We start from the raw sequence: 20,922 nt of genomic DNA, 5'->3' as shown, positions 1-20,922 counted from the left end.
GCCTGTAAAGATAATTGATATGAATATCATCATTTTATATTTTGTTCGTGTTGGTTTCTTCGTAGACTTTACAGTGATTGTTTCTTCACACTTTTATTTACAAAATTTAGAGTATAGATTCGAACTATTGAATGATTTCTGGAAATGCCTTCCAGCTGGATTATTGGATGTTACTGGTGAATGTTCACACCATGATATAACGATGATGGTAGATAACATACGATTGTTACACGCTGAACTATCTGACGTATTAAGAATATTCAGTATGGGTTACGGACAAATGCTGTTGGGTTACTTTGTGTTCAGTTACATTAGTATGATGATTTGTCTTTATTATGTAATTTGCTTTAATTTTTCTACATCTTCAGAAGACCATCCAACGATAGAAAAGATCATGAAAGAATCCGTGTTAATCATCTATTTTTTACAAAATTTAGTTTTTACCATGTCCATTGTTACTGCTGCCTCGCGAGTTAATGATAAGGTAAAAAAATACAAATATTTTAGTTATTAATTTTAATAATTAATTATAACTGTTGTTTATTATATATTACATTTAACATTTTTCAGTCTTAGATAGTATTCTGAATACTTTTAGAATACTATTTCCAAAAGTATTTTGTGATGTATTCTGAATACTTTATTCGGTATACTTTTATAGTATGGAAATTAAATTGTTTGATTTGCATGTTATTCCCTTTAATTGTTGTGATTTAAAACAAAAATACAAAATTTATATTTTATGAGTTGGAAATTTGGAATCAATAATATCCATTGATATCATACAATATCAAAATTGAAGGGTGAAAATACAAAACCTATAGTATTGCCAAAATTTCAAAAATCGAATTAATCATCGATTTTTATGGGAAAAAATGTGAGGAATTCGATTTAACAGTCAGAATTAAACTGTATCGATTACTTTTGTGAATTAAATCATTTTTAAAACTGATGTTCAATAAATAACGTGATATTGGCACATTTAACATCAAAGCAAAACGTGGTATTATCATGTTCAAGTCAAAACGTATTATTGCCCATGTTATTAGTATTGGAGCATACTTGATATAATTTCAAAACATTGTATTGACAATATTACATTTTTCTTCAAAACGTGGTATTGCCGGCAATAATGCGTTTTGCATCAGCAGAAATAGGAACAGCTATAAAACGTGATATTGTCATTACCTTACTAAAACCTGCAAGACCACGTTTTGATCTGACACAAAATTTTTAAAGCATTAAAAACAATGTTACATCTTAGGTAGAATTATTTTGACACTGTCAATCGTTTACTTTTTATTTATTACATATAAATACACTTCTTCTGAGTGTTTATAGTCGTTAGAAAATGTATTACAGATTTCCTTGATTTGTGAACATTTTGGTTTTTGGCAATACCACCTTTTGCATTTTCACCCTTCAATTATAACTGGCATCATTTCATATATTTATCAAAAATATTTTTAAATACTCGGAATACTTTTACAGTATTCCAAATACTTTATTCGGAATATTATATTTATGGAATATTCGAATACATATTCAGAATACTATTTTTCATAAGTATTCGAGTATTTATTCCAAATACTTTTCAAAAGTATTTTACCCAAGACTGAAAGTTTTAACTATCATAAATTACTGTTATAACTATGTTATTATATTTTTTTTTACCATTTATATTTACAACTGTGATTCGATTATTTTTATTTTGATATAAAATATGGTATACTCAATATTTTAATCTCCTAAAATTCCACAATTGTTACCTAACATAAATTTTATTTAAATTCTGAGCAATGGCGTGTATCATAAAAAAAATTGGTGTTGCTCAAATAATTTTAGGAGATCTACCCCTCATAATACTGTTATACCGACCTATATAATGATCTATTTTTTCATCTATTGATACCCACCCACCCATATTTAAGGTTTTGCCCGAGCAACACTTGGACCCTATGTTGCACGCAACTGATTCTGAGCAATGAATTTAATAGTTTATCACTGATCTCTATTTTTATGTCTTAAGTCACCATTAGGAGCAATAATTAATGCTAAGATTTACGACTTTATGGATGGATTCCAGTGTCCAATTAGATGTTTAAAATACCAAATACTTCTAAGAATATTTATGTTCTATTATTAATTATTCTGTGAAGGGTTGAAAAAAAAATTTAAAAAATGAATAATCACGATTTGAAAACGGTTGAAAACCACTGTCATACACTCTCAGGTTTGGATCATGAGTTTTTGCATGCCGGGCAATGCTTTACAGCTTAAGGATTGTATTCCCCATGATACAATAAAGAACCCACAGTCGTAATACATGTACACGGTCCAAAATTTTCCGTTACCCTGACTAGGTGGCCTGACGGTCAGTGGCGTTGTGAACAGTAATTTCAGAGGCAATTGCTTCTGAGATTTTTCTTAAATAGAGGGGTGGATAGTAGCCGATGGGTTCCCTAGTAAATGTAATATGATATTCTCAATAGGTAGTCAATAACGATCTGAAATATAATTAGTTATATTATATTAATATATTATTATGCATTAATACTTGGGATATTTGTAACTTGCCTCTGGAACATTTTTAGTTCGCCACGCCACTGCTGACAGTCTTGGACTAGGTATCTACTCCACACATCTCAGTGGCAACTTAGTAGTAAAGTCCAGCTCAGTGATCCAAACCTGACTAGTGACCATCTTAATATTGTATAATGTTCTAATTGTATCATACATGCATATTATTGTACATTTGTTTTACTTTATATTTTCAGAAAAGACAGATGATATCTTATTTACGGTTAACAAGAATTTCAAAATTATCCACTGCCTTAAAGATTCAGGTTATAAAATTAATTTTATTTCGATTTTAAACAATTTTTACCCGGGGCAAAATGAACTGTTGGCACTGACTACTTAATCTTCTTATACTGTGAATGACATATAGCTATTATTTTCTATTGCAAATGTATTATACTAATCAGCTTAATAATTATTTTTGAATTAGATTAAAATGTTTATGAATCAAGTATCAGTTTATGAATCAGACGAAATGACAGCTTACGGATTTTTCAGTATTAATTTGAATCTAGTTATGTCAGTAAGTATGTACGGTTATATAATAATAAGTCTTATTCAATAAAAAAAATTTAAAAAAAGCAGGTAAGTGGATGTCGCTGTGCTGTATAGTAGATTACAAGTGGGTCATTGTATAATGGTTGTATTAGACTTGAATTCAATGATATAATATCATTGTATAAGAAAAACGATTCTGAGCGGAGACGGTTTGTCAGTCTGGATATTTTATATTTTGTTATTATTTATTTTATTCATGACATAGGTTGAATTAATATTAAAATATTATAATTTGTTATTCGTTTCTATGGTGATTAACAAAGCGTTAGAAATTAAAATCCCATTTTTAGCGTTTTTTCGTAATTTTCCGGTATATTTTCCCGTGGAATTAAATAACTATTGAGAAAATCAAAAAATGACCTCTCTAAAGTACCATCTAGATCCAATTTGCTAAAAGATAAGGTACTATATGTTGAAATCGAAAAACTCCTTCTGGAAGAAATTTTGTTTACAGGATATAAAAATAAAAAAAATTAACACCATTGTAAAAACAAAAGCTTCCTCGCTCCGCTCAGAATCTAAAATGTAGACTATTATATCTACAAACTGATGTAGACCTATCTAGTTTTAGAGTTTGATTCTATTTAAAAAAAATATATCACCAAGGTACCTAATACCTATACAACTTTAAATCATTTATTATTATTTATTTTTTAAATTATGACTAAATCTACAAGCTGATGTATAACTATTTACGTTTTATCCTATTAATTTCCTACCTATACAACCTAAAATGTACCGATGCATTTTTTTTTACAGATAATAATATTAGTTGTTTCTGGAACAGCAACATTAATACAAATGAAAGAACACCCATATATAATCCAAACAATTAATGCTACAAAGAATTTCTATCAACAGTATAATATAACGGTGTAGTGTACTAGCTACGTGCAGTGTTTAGCGTTTTATACCTACTATTATCATACCTATTGGCGTTATGTACACTACAAGAGGCTGGTTTATAATATTTATTTAATATTTGACTTTTGAATAGAATATATTTTAAATGCATATAAGCATATATATGTTTATAAGATGTTGCACATTCAAATATGCTTTTATTATTGTTTTAAATGTTTTGTTTGTTTTGAAAATAAATTATAGTTTTGAAATCAAAAAATATGTGAATATTCATAAACTCAATGAGGTAATTAAGACTTTCATCAAATGGAAGTGTTTATTTCGATATTAGACAATTAGGTCACTAAGTAATTTTGATGCGTGATAATTAGACGCATATGATATACATTGGACGAGCGTACATTTGATGTGTCTCGTGTACTACAGGTGGTTTGATGAGATACCAGACCTTCACTTCCCGGAGGACACATTCAATCACTTTATACATGATGGATCTCTAATCACATTTGGTCAAATTATTGGAACATAAATATAAAAATTCTGAATATTTTTATGAATGTCTATGATCTACAATGATTCATAGAGAATGAAAAACACTTCAAAATGGGACGATAATAAACATTTTTTTAAATATTTTGTCATCTAAAAATATTCTATAAGAAATATTCTTTACATGTTTTAAAATATGTATAATAAACTAATAATAGAACAATAATTAAAATATGTTATTGAATACCTAAATATTAAAATCATATTTCCATAAATTCCTTTAATATAATTTATTGACAATATGTATAACATTAATTATGATAGTGGTTGATTGATTATTATGAATTCATTTTACCAAGTACCTATACAGTATACATATATAAATAAATCTGTTGGTTAACAAATTTATTTTATCTTTTGCTTGTTTTTGTTAGCCAAATACTCGTCACCGATTCAATTTCTTTGGCTATTCCATTAAATAAAAATCATCTGAAAAAAATTAATTTTAATTGAATAGCTGAAGTACATACTTTTACTCTAATTTTATATCAAAAATAGTGTTTCTATCGCTATAGGAACAAAGTACCTATTATTTACAAGGTACACTTGAAACGTACTATATACAGTAAAACGACTTCCCCAGTTTTTTAAATATTTATGACACATGATATTTCTGTTTAATTCTTTATTTATACCTATCTACTTTACTTTTATCATTTTTATTTCATCACTTTTACCTTACAAATATTTTCTAGTTGGCTTTATAAGGAAAATTGTAACGAACTTCAGAAAATGATGATGATTTCACTGCTCAGACTTACTACACCTTCTTAATTTTCATATCCCCACTTTCAATTCTCGGTCTATTCCTACATTCGTAATTCCGTTATACCATATATTTCTTACGGCGCTAATAATCCTATTGACCGAATACCTCGTGTACTTAACCGGCTAAATAATTATGATATGTTTATTTAATGTTATCTATGTGCACTGACGCACTGTTTAATGTGTAACTCTTCGTTTAATTCTATCGTTTTATTTTTTCATGCCATTTATAAGTATTGCTACTTTAGTATTTTTAATTGTACCTTATTTGTTTATGTGATTTTTTTTCTAAATTATGTAATTTTTTATAAACTCTCTGAATCGATGATTCATTCTCTGTCATTTTATATTTTATGTTGACTTGTACTTGAGCCTTTGAGCTATTACTCAATAACTAATAATAATAATAATAATAATGAATGAATGGTGAGATTTATAGGTGGCAATTGAAGATATTCTATATTTTTGCAGTACTTATACTCGTCTTTTGTCCATTTATAATTTCTCATTTTTAGTCATATTTATTACATTTTTTTTTTTTTTTTTTTGGGGGGGGGGGGGTATATAAAACAATCATACCACAGTTTATAATGCTGTATAATTCATATATTTATTTGTATGGGTTAGGATTAGTTTTTAAACTTTAACTATTAAAAATTATACCTAAGCATTTTAACTGGTATTGGTCGAACTTAAGTTTTTATGAACTTTAACTTAATTTTTTTAACAAACTTTTAGAACTTTTTCGAACTTCTACGAGCTTTTAAAAATTTACCATTTTAAATTGTAATTGTGGTAACATTTTAAGTCTCAAAAGTTTTATGCCACGGTTACAATAATTATATCAGTATTAAATATTTAATGATTGAATAGCGAGCTAATGATCCTTTAAATAAGATTTCTAAATTTCTAATCAGAAACACACTTTACACACTCAAACATTTAACCTATTATTGAACCATTAAGATGATACATTTTTATGCAACCTGTTAGAAGTATTAAGAATTTAAACTAACAAGAATCAAATAAATCTGCTGACTGCTGCTATATTTAAACATTTCGAACTTGGTATTTTTATTGATGGTATCCTGGTTTACATAATTTAACAAAAATTAAATTATTAATTTTGAAAATGAAAGTGTCATTGCTTATAGTACAATATATAATAAACATATAGAAGCCCCCACAAATAATGTTTTTGAATTATAACAAAGTAACTAACATCGTCATTCTTCGTTTAAAATCTAATGTCGCCTAAAATAAATTTGAACTCAAATGTATATAAATAAAAAATTGTACTCATACATTTTTAAAATTATTTGGTTTCAGTATCTATTGAAGAACTTATGAAAAACCTTAAATTAAATTTTTAAATCATAGATGTGACGGTTTGATCACTTATAAGGTATGTCAACACTTACATACAGGACACACCATCGTATAGTAAAATCGATACATTATCATCGTCACTCCGCTCAGAATCTAAAATACCTATCATATTTTGTTCCTTTATCATATTTATGTAAATATGAATTTATATCATTACATAAATATATGTTATACCTACATATTATCTGATATATTAAATCCAACTTATATAATTAATAATATATATTGTACCTATACGGTATACATACAGTTTAAATAACTATTTAAATCAAACTTGTAAATTAGAATAAACAGTAAGTTTTATTTTTAATTCGAGTTTGAATTCGGTAAAATATTTTTATATTAAATGTATTCATATTAGTACAATATATTAATATATTATATTAAATTAAAATGCAATATATATAATATCGTTTCACTTAATTAATATAATATAATCTTAAATAGTGTGTAATAAAAAAATGGTATAATATTAAAATAGTATAAATTATATTATAAATTGAAACATATTAATTTAACTAAAATTAGGCAAACAATATGTAAAGTAATAATACAAAAGGACAAAATAATATTATTTTTAATTTGTGCATTACTTTAGTGAAGTATAATATAAAATATTATAGTTTTATAATAGATGATAAATAGTGTGCAAGTATAGAAAAAACAATTTTTTTTTTTTTTTTATCTGCTATGATTATGCACGATTATCATTCCAAACCCATGTAGTGAAAACTGCGATCAACAAGGTCGTGTAATTGAAAGTTAATAAATCAGCATCTAAAAACAATAATTTCATTAACGATATTAGTGTTTTATCATTAAAATATACATCATAATATATCAATATCGTTAGTAACATAAATAATAATTAGGACAGTTAATATCATCTTAGTATTATAGATTTGGTACTACATAAGTATACTTATATGCTAAATTAATACTAAGTTTAAAGGAATAGTGAATGTTAACGTTATAAACTCAATTTATGAAAACGTTGTATGTTTTTTTAATTAAAATCTTTGTTTTTTAAAAGCCAATTTAAAAAAATAATATAGATAATACCTAAATAGTTGGAAAAAAATCACACTAGTGACATTATACATGTACTCTTGTTAATTTATTTGTCAAATAAAGCTAACCAATTTAATGGATCTTTCGTTTATAATCTAATTAATTCAAAACATACTGGATTATGTAAATTTAAAAAAACCTAAAATACAATTTTTTCCTTGCACTAATGTATATAGATACTATATTTTACATTTTGAAAAACCTGGTCAATTGATAAGAAAATTTTTAAATATTTTAATTTAAAATATTACATAATATTAAGAAACTTATATACATATTATATCACCTATATATTATTATAATTTATGATATAATACATATTACGTACGACAAAATTGTTTTCTACACATAGCTGTACCGAAATTGCCTACCAGTGCATTGTTTTCATATTATAAAATATTAAAATATTATAAAGTTATAAGGTTGTTTTTTTTCATATAGATAATAATTTAAAAATAATATTTTACACACTACATCGACTACACCGTTATAATATAATTTAATAAAATTGAATAATATTTATTAGAATTAATTATATTGATTTAATCAAAGTTGAATATGATAAATATTATATACCTTTATAATAGTATAAGGAAATCTATTCGGAATTTTTTGCATAGGTACCTGATATCAAAAATTTTAAAATTTTAATACATGATCCCTCGACATTTTTCCTTATGGTAATTTTAAAATATTGAAAATAAATGTTATGCACAATTTGTTTATACAAAATTGAATTTTAAACAAAAAATAATGATTTTTATGACTTGTTTTAACACAAAAATATCATTCGTAGAGACTTCACGAATCTGTATATTATTATAAAATATACACAATAGTATTTAAAAAATAATAGTATAACTAATACAAATTAGAAAATATATTCATTAGAAATTTAGGAAGTTGACAGACGGATGTTTCAGGATGTTTTTCACGTCATTGAATTTTCCATATCCATTGTATTGACCAACTCTTTAGCTTGACACCTATTATAAAGCAGATTGATTTTTCCAGATTTTACCCATTAATTTTAAATTGCAAATTCAAATAAAAAACGAAGTACCTTCGATTAGTTTTCTAGTTTCCATCGGTTTTGAAAAATGTATAAATAAATAATGAGAATTCGCCTTTTGTGTTACTACGTATTTTTTTTGTTGATAAAATCAATGTCTTAAATAAAAATAAAAATCCTTTATTTAAAAATTGATGGACTATCAATATGTCTCACGTTACACGAACACTAAAGGTCAAATGTCCAACTTCGCTGGTTGCGCTATTAATAATTTGTCGGTCAATCGCTTTAAACTCGACCAAGTCACGCAATCTTCATAACAATAGAGAACAAACGGTCAATTAAAATAATTTGAACCGACTTATTGGTTTCTGTGTTGATACACCTTTATTACTACTGACATCTAACAACCGATTAAAATAAACCAAAATGTATACATATACAAACAATATCAATTTATAACCGACACCCATTAAATAAAGTACCTACGTCGGAAGTAGGTACATAATATTATGTGTTATTTAAATATATTATGTATTTATCTATATATACATAGACGACAGACGTATATACCTACCTATATAAATATTATATCATCTATATATAAATTATAAACAGAATACATAACAATTTACTCAAAGTATTAAGTTTATATACTTGTAAACATATAACACGCAGTTATTTTAAAAAAAAACTACCCATTTTTCTATTATTTAATTTAGGTAGACAGTATCGTATTTATCCTTATGCAATTGGAACACGAGATTTAGTCTTGGTTTATTCATAAACATATTATTAGTTATTGCATACATTACTATTGCGATCGTAACATTTAATTATAATATATACGTCGGCAATGAGTAATGACTATAACTATTACAATATAAAAAGTCTTAAATAAAAAAATTAAAAAATATGTTTAGCGTGGAATACAAGCTTTGTTTTTAAAATGAAAACTATTGTTCAATTTAATTATGTGTTTTATTTGTATTATCTTATTATAATTTGGTGTCAATAAATGAACTTATTATTATTATTAAAACATGGTTGATTTACAAAAAAATAAATTTAACTTAAATCATTATTTAAGAAATATATAAATATATATTTTTTTATAAACCCTAGAGTGCATTGTTAAACAATTTGTACTAAATAAATATATTATTGATATTTTTCAATTAATACTAACAGTACTTAACGATTTATTTTTTACCTTGAATCAATAGTTTATAAAATAGCTGCGTGTATTTAATATACAATATAAATTGCACATTGTATAAACTCCCAAAAGTAAAAATAGAATATTGTTAAAGCAATAAATTATCTCTGGCTCTTAACATTTTTAACTGAATCAATCAAAAAAATGTCGTTAATTTTAAATTATTTCCAATATGAAAATACAATTACAAAATTCTTAAAACATTAAATACAATTGAGTGTAATATATTATATATATATAAATTTTAATTTTTTTAAGGCATTCAAATAAAATAAGTTTTACTAAATTCAACAGCAGATCTATAGAAAATAAATGTCTATAATTTAATAACGGTAAGTTGAAAAAAAAAGGAACTAACTATAGTCTATATTACTGTTTTACATTATAAAAACCAACTTTTAATGGGCATTAGAACAGCACCATGGCCATTAAGGAATATTTTCGTCAGTGTAAAAACAACAGTACGCCATCTATATCCAAAATTAGACTTACGAAATTATTATTATCAAAATATTAGTATTTAGTTCGTCTTCTAGTTTCTAAAAAACGTTTATCGTGTTTAATTTGACTCGATAAAGAATCGAAAAATAGTGCTCACATAGTTTACCCCACAAGTCTTATTATAGAATTAAAAATAATTACTCGTAATTGTCATGCATTTTGTGAAATTTTCGGCAAAAATAAAAAATATTTAAAAAAAACATTTTCAAATAATATTACCTACCTACATTTAAGGAAATAAAACGTACTACAAAACTTCTATTAAAAATTGTTTAAATTATATTTTTGAATTTAAATTATGCATGGTTTAACTCTTTGCTCAATAGATCTTAGATGTAAAAATGCATACTTTATAAAATTAAAATAAAGGTTTTTTTCAACATTTCTTGTTCAGCCCGAAAATTGTAATAATTAATTACCTCTATGATAGACGATAGTACAATAAGTGTTTAAGCTCATTTGACAATCTTATATTTTACGTTGGTTTTTTCTTTATTTTTAAATTAAAAAAACCAGTTTAAACTGCTTACAGTTATGAAATGCTAGAATATATTAATGTTAAATTATTTAATATTTAATTACAGTTGCAAGACTCCTTTTCCTCAGTAAATCCATCTTTACATGCACATATCTTCAATCTTGGATTCGTTGATGTGGCGTTATTTTTGCATATAGCATTCGGCAAACATTCCACGTCTGTTTCACATGATGTTCTTAATGCTGGAACAAAAAGCGGTCCTGGCAAAAAGTTAGTACATACTAATACCTATATTATGTATAATATTGTATAATGTATTAATATATACGAAGGTTAATTGCAAGAATAAGTATATTATAATATTTAGTACGCTGTATCAAGATTGCCTATTCACTGCGCCGGCGTCATATTATGAAATAAACTATAGTAGGTAGACAAAGTTTTTTTATAAACATAATAATATTATACTTCTTTTAGATTCTGAGTGGAACAATGAATGCATTAGTTGTACAATGGTTTATAATTTTTTTATCAGTTATTAGATTTTAAAGCAGTAAAAATGCTTCAATCTTCATTTTTGAGGGAAGTTTCTGATAACAAAATGGATCAGGTACTCTGTGAGGTTAAAAGTAAATACTGACCGTATTTTTAAAAGTTATCAGGAAAAACAAAAAAAAATCAAAAAATTTTGGGATATTTAATCTTTTTTTGCAATATTAGTTTTTGACAAAATCAATTTTGTTCTTTTGTTGTAATTCAAATGTAGTTAAGATAACGTTTTTTAGTTGTTTTTAGAAAACATTAGTTCAACCTACCGTAGTACCATATGACTAATAAAACAATTAATTATACTTATAGCGATACAAATACATGATAAAATATCCTTAAAAATATAGGCTGACAGACCACCTCCACCCAGAATCGTTATACAATTATATATCATTGAATTTGAAAACATATCCATTACAGTGACCTACGCAATGACGAGGTACACTCAAAATCTATTACACAACACATTCCCTTTTTTTAAGAACCTATATATGTGTATGCTGTAGGGATAAAAAATTGTAAAATACATTTTGAAATAATATAATACACGAAATATTGATAGTTACATAAAACAAAATATTTTATATTAATTTTAATACAATTTAGTAAAACTGAATATTAAGTTTTAATAGAATAACTGATTTTGATTCAACTACTTTGGGACATTACACTATTGTTTGACTTGATAAATTATTTATTGCTTATACAGTTATACCTCTTGGTTTTTTCAAGCAGTCACCATTAGATGGCTGTTTTCCATCTGCACACAGACATTTTCTTTTCTTGTCACTCGGATCGAGCGCACAAGATGTAAATGGCGTATCCAAACAATCGGAGTCTGTAGTACAATCCTGAACTGCATTATTAACTGAAAAGAATATTCACAGATTTAATTTATTTCTAACTAGTAATTTATCATTTTATATTATATAAACCAAATTTAATTCATGGAAATATAATAGTTCCTATTATCCTTTTACAAAAACAAGATGTTTGAACAAAAACGTGTCGCGAATTTAATAAAGGGCAAAGCAGGATAAAAGTCTTAGTATTACGGTGATTAGTTTTTTTATAAATCACGCACTTTAAAACGAGTTTTCAAAAAATCCATTAGACACGCCCTCAATTGTATAATAAACAGTTGACATAATTTACACGTACATTGAAGTGTGAATTTTTACATAATAACGCATTACAATGACGTAGGTTATATAAATATATTGACATTAAGTTTTTCAGTTTTAAATTCTGACATAAATCGTTAACTACAGTAAACTGCGTATACTGTATCCAATACCATTTACGTAAACTATAAACTATAAAGATAAGTACCTATATATGTACCTATATAATAATTTTTAGGCAATTTTAATGTATTTATTTTATAAATGAGCGATAATGTAATAGTGGCTCGGTGCGGTGCAGTGGCTGAAATCAATCACGCAACATGATTGAGAGTAAGCAACCGCCGCTGCTACCAGTTCCCGGATGGGTGACCACCCGGGTCCATAGTGGCATATAAATACGTTTATCGATAAATGTTGTCTGTACCTACTCTGTAGATTTTTATACAGCGATAAAATGTAAAATGATCAAATTACATAACAATAATCCCTGCTGTAGATAACGAATCAAATGATGACTACCTACCTATCTATTAGTTTAAAACCGTACATCAGTAAAGAATTTTGAATTTATCGTGTGTCTGTGTATGAACATACTAGCTGTGTTAAAATAAAGAAATTCATAAATTTAGCTTTAATTTAAAGAGTTGAGATGTACATATTGTGTAACTGAGGTCCACAATAATTTCACACTTCCACATACAGAAATTCATAATACTTCCTATACTTAGTATCAATATATTATAAATATTAGGTATTGAATAATAATCTTATTTAATATATTTGTGTTTTCAATCATTTCCAACTTTCAATGCATTTATCTTGATTTTATATTTTTACTGTACTTTTTTTAGTAATCTTTTTTTTCGTAACCAATAATGTACTCATCCCTAATTATATTAGTGCTAAATACTAAATAATTATTCTTACGTATTTTATCTACAATTTATTTACTATAAAAATAACATATTATTATGATTACTGTATGAATTATTAAGTTAATGAAAAAATGAATACAAATAAAATGCTGAATGCATAGGTATCTTTAAAAATTAAATCGTTCAATTATTAATGTGTGAATAATTTTATTTGACTGTTCGGCACGCGTATTTGGATAAAGTTGATTATTGGCAGCTTATATCTGAAATATTGTCATTAGCCAAATCTGTGGTTAAACTTAACGTTAGCTGAGTAATCTTAACACAAGCCAAGCGTCGAACATTAACCGTAAAATATATATTTAATTTTATTATATGGTCAGGCGAAACGCCTATTCCGTTTATAACGTGACCCAAGTAAGGTAGGTATATATGCTTGTTTTCGTGAAGGGCGCTTTGCCGTTTTAACGTGTTATATAGCTTTAACTTATACATGCCTATAGAAATACGTAAAATACCTGGCCTAATTCTGATACAATTTAAACACCGAAACTGAATATATAGGCACTTATTTTCTAAATTCTATAATTGAAGGCTATTTTTGAGTTTGAACGCTTTAGTGTAATATACTATATTATACCTACTAATATGATTTCATTGATAAATCTAGACATAATTTTATTGTTGTGTATAATCTATTGAATGGATCTATCGAAAGGCCTGATTTATTGAAAAATATATCATTTAATGTAGGTATCGTAAATAAATACTCGCAATTTTCGTATCTTCTATATACAGCAAATATGTTGTTCTCAATCGCCCCTCTATCAAATTATTATTTGTATTAATAATAAAGTGAAACATCGTGCTCTTAATGTATTATAGGTTGCTATAATACCATTGATTATTTGAATACATTACAATATTTATCTTATTATGTAGGCACCTATCTGTATATGCGCGTTTAATACTAATTGTACCTATACCTATTATTGCCCGTCATGTGCGTAAAAATCATTGAATAAAAATTAAATAATTACAATATAATATTATAATATACTGTTGTGCAGTGGTCGACCGATTACCCATCACCATTTGATTGATTGGGATCTTTTAAAAATTGTTATTATGTCGTTAATTATTATTTCGTCTGCCCGTGCAATGCTTAAATCCAAGATTTTTGGCGTAATCCTTACATCTTTGTTTACGTTTTTATATTGTATTATATTATTACTATATTCATTAAGCTATTCGAAAAATTATAAGAGTGATTAATTTTTAATTATAATCATTTTTAATTAATTTTTTTTTAGATAATACATGGTGCCTATATACTATATTAACATTTACATATTAGTTTGGATCCAACACTGCATGGATATGTATCATAATTGATAATTTAATAATGTATGCGTTAGAGTACACCTTTAGGTTGCTGAAAGTCGAAAGTATATCAATATTTAAACGAAAGTATTAAATTATATTTTAACGATGTTGGTTTTATGTACCTACACATACATTATCATTAAAAACAATCAAAACGAATGTCACGAAAATTCTAAAAGATGGAGAATAATAATACAATTAGCACTTCGTTGTACAGTAAAACTATTAGTAATACTCAGTATAACTTATTACAAAGCCTCATTGAGGGGCGGAAAATTGCTATATTATTATGTATCTTATGTCGGTTAACAAAGCAATCAGTAATTCGCGTAAAACGCAAACAACCATAGTATATAAGTTCACTGAACGTTGTCGGAATACGGCGGACTCGCTTGAATACCTAAACTAAAATTACATTGTTCCTGAGCATATTAATAAATGTCGAGGAAAAAAACGCGGTCGATGTGTATGAGGTCTTTTATAACCAAATCAGTGATCCGACAATTATATATCCGACAGAAATATTTTTTGGACCCGAAAAGCATTCTGGCCCACGATGTGTTTCACGAACACGCACGGACGCGACGTCGTCGTCGTATCGTGAAATTCGCGTGAAACGGAAAGCCGAAAGAACCCTCGGGAGGGAAAACGCAAAAATGGACAAACAACCCTGCAAGCGAATCGTGTGTATACAATATAATACATCATACTTTAACGTTTATAATAATTATTGCGATTGTTTGCACCGAGTTTTGTGTACATATATATTATGTTATAAATTATAATATAATATACCGTAACGCCACATAATTTTTTTTCCATCTTTACGTCATTATTTTAATATTATACCGTAAACCGTTTTATATAGGTCCTGCTACTTGTAAAAAAAAAAAGGTCTATAAAATATATATATATACATATTATACAGGTGGGCGGCAGGGACACGCGGTACCTACCTACACAAAACAAATTTTTAATGTAAAATTGTATGCACTTGGAATTTTTTTCTCTCTATTTACCGCGTGTTCGACGAAGGCGTCAAACAGTTCGTTTGCAGTCGTTGCCGCCATGGTCATCGCCTCTACCGCTATATAAAGCACAGCACACTTATAATACATAAACATTATGATATATATATATATATATATATGTACGTATAATGTATATGTATACATAAGTACCTATGCTGTTATACCTTAGCTGCCGCCGCAGCCTTAGCGTGCGAAACAACCGTAAATAGTACATGTATATGTATAATTTTTTTTTTTTGCGCCCCTCACTATTTTACTTTCTTACCCCCGGCCACCACTCTTAATCCTTTCTTTCCGCGTATTTTTCCTATTCACCGCCGACTTTTTAATTTCCCTTCATGTCCGAGCACGAGCATTGATAATATTATTCGCACAAACACAATATACACAATGCACTAAAATGTATACTGCGGATCGATAAAAAAAATTAAAACGGTTGTTGGTATATTATATACCAGATACCTGTATAACAGTGCTGTCGATGTGTCAATGTAAGAATGTGCAATACGAAATAAGACAATAATTACAATTTCTGGATCGGATGTAAACCAATACTATCGAAATTTCATGAGCGCATTCATTATCATTCTACGTTCCTCGAAGTTTATGTATACTAGCTATTACGTCAAATTAGGGAAAGAGTGGAATAGGATGCGGCGAAATTCGTGTGGCTTATCACTTATCAGTCATTATATGTATAATATTTCAAAAGTGTAATCTCTGTTGGTCCTGAGACTCAATTTTAAATCTTAGTTACAGCCCTGTACGTATATATATATATATTTATTTTTATTATATTAAATAAAACGGGCAGTATTCCAATTTCTGATCTATATGATATGATGTATATATTATAATTACTAGCTGAACCGGCAAACCTAGTATTGGACGTTAAGAATTTATTATTTTTTTATTATTGTTTTATTCGATAGCTCTTGTGGTTTTCGAGATTACTGAGTGATGTCAAACGCACAAATATAACTTGTCATATATAATGTGTCATATCGTACACTCACGAGTATATATAAATATAGGACATGGGACATAGGTATATAATCTGGTTTAAGTATATTTACTTAATTATGTATAGACTCACTAAATTCTCGTATTCACTAAATTCTCCATTAAATGGCCCACAGTGCTTAATTTATGCATAGGAAACGTGCACAAATGCCCCTAGGCAAATAAATAAATCTATACATATAAGCACAGTGCATAATCTGCTGCAATGGTGCTTAAGTTGTCCCGGACCATGTTGAACCTTATATATAACCTTATCAGACTATTTTAGTCTGACCAGAAATTTTTTTTCAAAAAAGGGAACTAATTTACTGAATAAGAGCAATGAGCATCATACTCCAAACCCTGTAAGTACGTAATAACAACGCAAACTTAAAATTTGTACTTGTAACTGTTGTACGTTGGTTGGTCAACGCACGCACAAGCCGCTCAAATAGCGCACTTGTGAACAAGAAACGAAAAAGTTCAATATAATAATATCATTATCTACACCAACGTGGATTCACGCACGTAGGGTACAAACTATAAGTGAGTCAAGCATACACTCATTATAGTATAATATCATACCGTCATGCGGCCGGATCACGCTCACCTGTCACGTTCTTGTTGCCCGAGTTGCCTCCGAACGTCGTGGACCATCGCTTGTTCCGGGCGGCGGACGACGGTACCGGAACGACGTCGCCGGGGACGGTGTCTGCCACGGCGGTACCGAGTGGGCCATCGCCTGCCACCCCGACGACGGCCATACCGGCTGCCGGTTGCAGCAGCAGCAGTGCGGCCATCGCGAAACAACAAGAGTACGCCGCCAAAAACTCGTGCACAGTCCGCTGGGCCATGACTGTCTTGTAGACGTGTCCGCGGCGCCGCGTCTCAACAACAAATGGCCCGCGGCGTCGGTCGCCGCTCGCCGTTGGTGTGTGTGTGTGGCGTGCAGTGGCGTGTGCGTGTACGTGTGTACTTGCGTGCGCGTGTGTGTGCTAGTGTTGTGTGCGCTTGTGTATGTGTGTGTGTGCATGTGTGGGCGAACCGTCGTTAAGAACTATATTATATATATTATATATTATTATACGAATATTAAATTTTTAAAAAAAAACTTTTTCGAGTATGACTGGCGCGCGTACGCCTCACGCCAACTGTGGCGCCCATGTACATAATATTATAACTATATTATGTTTTGTGTAGCGGTTTTCGTTTTCGTTTAGTTTTGTTTTTTCGATTTTTCACATTCAAATAAGGAAATCGGCTTAACACGCAAACTGATTAATGAAGTTTTTATTGGACCGTAAATATGTACGGAGGGGAGTGGACGTGAAGGTAGAGGTGGAGACGGTCAGTGTTTATACATAATATATAATATACGAACATTGCGAATCCGTGACGTGGAAGCGGCGATGGGGGACAGCCAACAGCAGAGTTTCATTATTTTGTATTTTTTTTCATTCGTTAGGTTATAGTTAATGTACATGTATGTATGCACAAACTCGGCTAGAACGGTCAATGAAATTAAAATTCATTATTTAAAACGCGTCCGCCGTTCATGGTTTTGAAGAAATATATGACCAGCACCTGACTTACCTATGTATACATACGGAACATATAATAGGTACATAATATAATACCTGTTGTGTGTGTGTGTGTGCCGTTTGCGCGTGTGTGCAAGTATACATACATATAATATATATACGCGTGCAATAATTTATCAAGACTTTTGTACAATACTAATATATTAATATTATTATATATTATACACAATAATATGCACGATTATATAGGGCACAGTAACGCTTATAAAAATTGTGCTTTGCGTTGTTTTAATACATAATATGTATTGTTAATTTATTATGCAAATCAAAAAACTAGCGTTGAATTATTATAATAATATATTTATACTCAGATTATAGCTATTTTTTATTATGTATTATTATTTTCTCAAAAGTACACCATTTTTTTTTAAACGTCATAATTAAATATTCTAAAGTTTTATATTGGGTACCTACCTATATTTTTATTTTTAATGTATATGATAATATAAAAATACATAGTTCTAAACCTCGTTATCCTCCAAGTACTAAATCTCAATATTTTTTTTAGATAGTCTCTTGAACACACTATATATAAGCAGTGTCCAATACTCGGTCGTATAATATTTGTTGTCTCGCTCACCTAAGTAAATCAACTTTTTTCTATATAGGACCTACATTTAAAACTTTTTTTGAGAAATACTAAACACCAGTATTTAATTCATAGAGTAATAAACTCTGTATAATTTACCTCCAAAATATACTTCTTTAAGATTATATAGTTAAATATTTATTGTTAGGAACAATATAATACCATTAAAATTAAGTTGAGTGCTAATTTAGTAAATATAATAGACGATCTATTAAAAATTAAAATGGTTATTAAGCCTTATTGCATTCAAAAAATTAATCTGTCTAAGAAATACTGTATATCTTAAAAATAATATTTTTTAACATTACGGAATACGGAAATTGATATAATAATCGATACCTATACCTAGTACACGTACAACTATCAATAAAATATTATTATAATTAATAATCAAGGTATGTTATAAGGGGCGTCGAGTAGACCGTTTGGGTACAGGTACCTACTCAAATTGCCTTCAAAAACACCCAGCAGCAATTTGAGTGAAAAAATGTCACCTACCTAAATTTGGGAGGCAATTTGAGTGTCCCCAGTTTCGAAGTCATATTCATTTGAAGTTTGACGTTTTTATGGTTTTGCTTAAATATGCTCCCTCGAATAATTGTTAATAAAAGTGAAAACATCCATCTATTTTTTATGAAAAACCACCTCAAGTAGGTCACAGGATAAGTAAAATTGATAAAATGTTGTGTCATATAGTCTAAAAAAGTACAAAAATGATGATGGAATTTATGAGCTTGAACACTGTATCATGAGCTACTAATATTATTAATATTACTATCCATAATATGTCAGATTAACCTATGGGCCACAATATAATAGCTAATAATAGGTACCTACTTCATAACAAGTGAATCACGGCTATTTAACAGTTACCTACTATACGGTTCAAATAATTTTCACATTTTCTTTTTTTTTTCAGCCATCTAAATTTAAATTCTTTTAAATTGTATGTATTTGTCAACAGTAAAAAAGGTGGTGGAAATTAAAATTGGCACAGATCATTTGTTTTGAAGTTATAGCCATTTTAAGTTAGTAGTTTTTTCGGTTTTATATAATATTCATTCAAATAAGTACAACATTATATTTATTGGTTTAAAAAAACAAACATTAAACATTTTAACGTAGTTTTTTTTTGTACTAAGTAGGTACTTGGGTGTAGGGTAATCGGAAAAAAAATCCAAAATCCCCAAAGCAAATACTTATATATAACAATTCAGTGCCGTAGCCAGAAAAAAATGTTGTGGGGGGGGCACTTAATTTTTTTTCTCTAGCCTTTGAAATGCTAGAATATCTAATTATGACCCCTTTGTTCATAAAGTGTATCTACTACTCGTTTTATGACTATATTATATTTATGTTAACAAGTATGGTACCTACATTGGCTACGTTTTAGTATAACAATGTATTAGTATTATTGTACCTAAACCATAGGTTAATGTATTCATCAATATTATTATCATTATATCAAAATGTGTTGTAAACAAAACATTCCATTTTTGGTTCGAATATTATTAAAATGTATTAACAAAAATACAAGACTATATTAGGACTGTTGAAAGCTGTTAGTTTTTTCGTGCAATTAGGCCAATAAGCGGAAAAAATGTACTTCCAAAAATCCAATTTTAATTTCGAAAAAAACATAACAATTTCTCTGCTTTTTATGTGTTTTGTTGAAAGTGATTTTTTTTTTTTTTTAGTAATTCAAAATTAAAAGTGAATTTTGAAAATAAAAAAAGAAAATTACTCTGGTACTATAATACTAATTAAACAATA

General features: G+C 28.1%; 1 protein-coding gene across 3 annotated transcripts; it reads right to left on the bottom strand.

Moving 5' to 3' along the window:
- Window positions 1–7,024: 7,024 nt before the first annotated feature.
- On the bottom strand, window positions 7,025–17,892 carry LOC100164207 (uncharacterized). 3 transcript variants are annotated; one of them, NM_001293428.1, is given in 5 exon segments: window positions 7,025–7,425; window positions 7,428–7,485; window positions 11,094–11,231; window positions 12,254–12,406; window positions 17,570–17,860. In NM_001293428.1, coding segments are annotated over 5 exon segments (603 nt in total). In that variant the 5' UTR covers window positions 17,814–17,860; the 3' UTR covers window positions 7,025–7,415.
- Window positions 17,893–20,922: the final 3,030 nt, after the last annotated feature.

Source organism: Acyrthosiphon pisum, chromosome A1, assembly GCF_005508785.2.
Source record: "Acyrthosiphon pisum isolate AL4f chromosome A1, pea_aphid_22Mar2018_4r6ur, whole genome shotgun sequence".
In the NCBI taxonomy this organism is placed as follows: domain Eukaryota; kingdom Metazoa; phylum Arthropoda; class Insecta; order Hemiptera; family Aphididae; genus Acyrthosiphon; species Acyrthosiphon pisum.
Note: the sequence above shows the minus strand (reverse complement) of the source record. Positions and strands in the feature narration are given on the sequence as shown.

Coding starts and splice junctions, on each gene's coding strand:
- LOC100164207 (XM_008187195.3), bottom strand. CDS start 17,813: ATGGCCCAGCGGACTGTGCACGAGTTTTTGGCGGCGTACTCTTGTTGT. Junction 12,407..17,569: donor GGGCAACAAGAACGTGACAG/GTGAGCGTGATC, acceptor TATTCTTTTCAG/TTAATAATGCAGTTCAGGAT. Junction 11,250..12,253: donor CTGCTTGAAAAAACCAAGAG/GTATAACTGTAT, acceptor ACTTTTTGCCAG/GACCGCTTTTTGTTCCAGCA.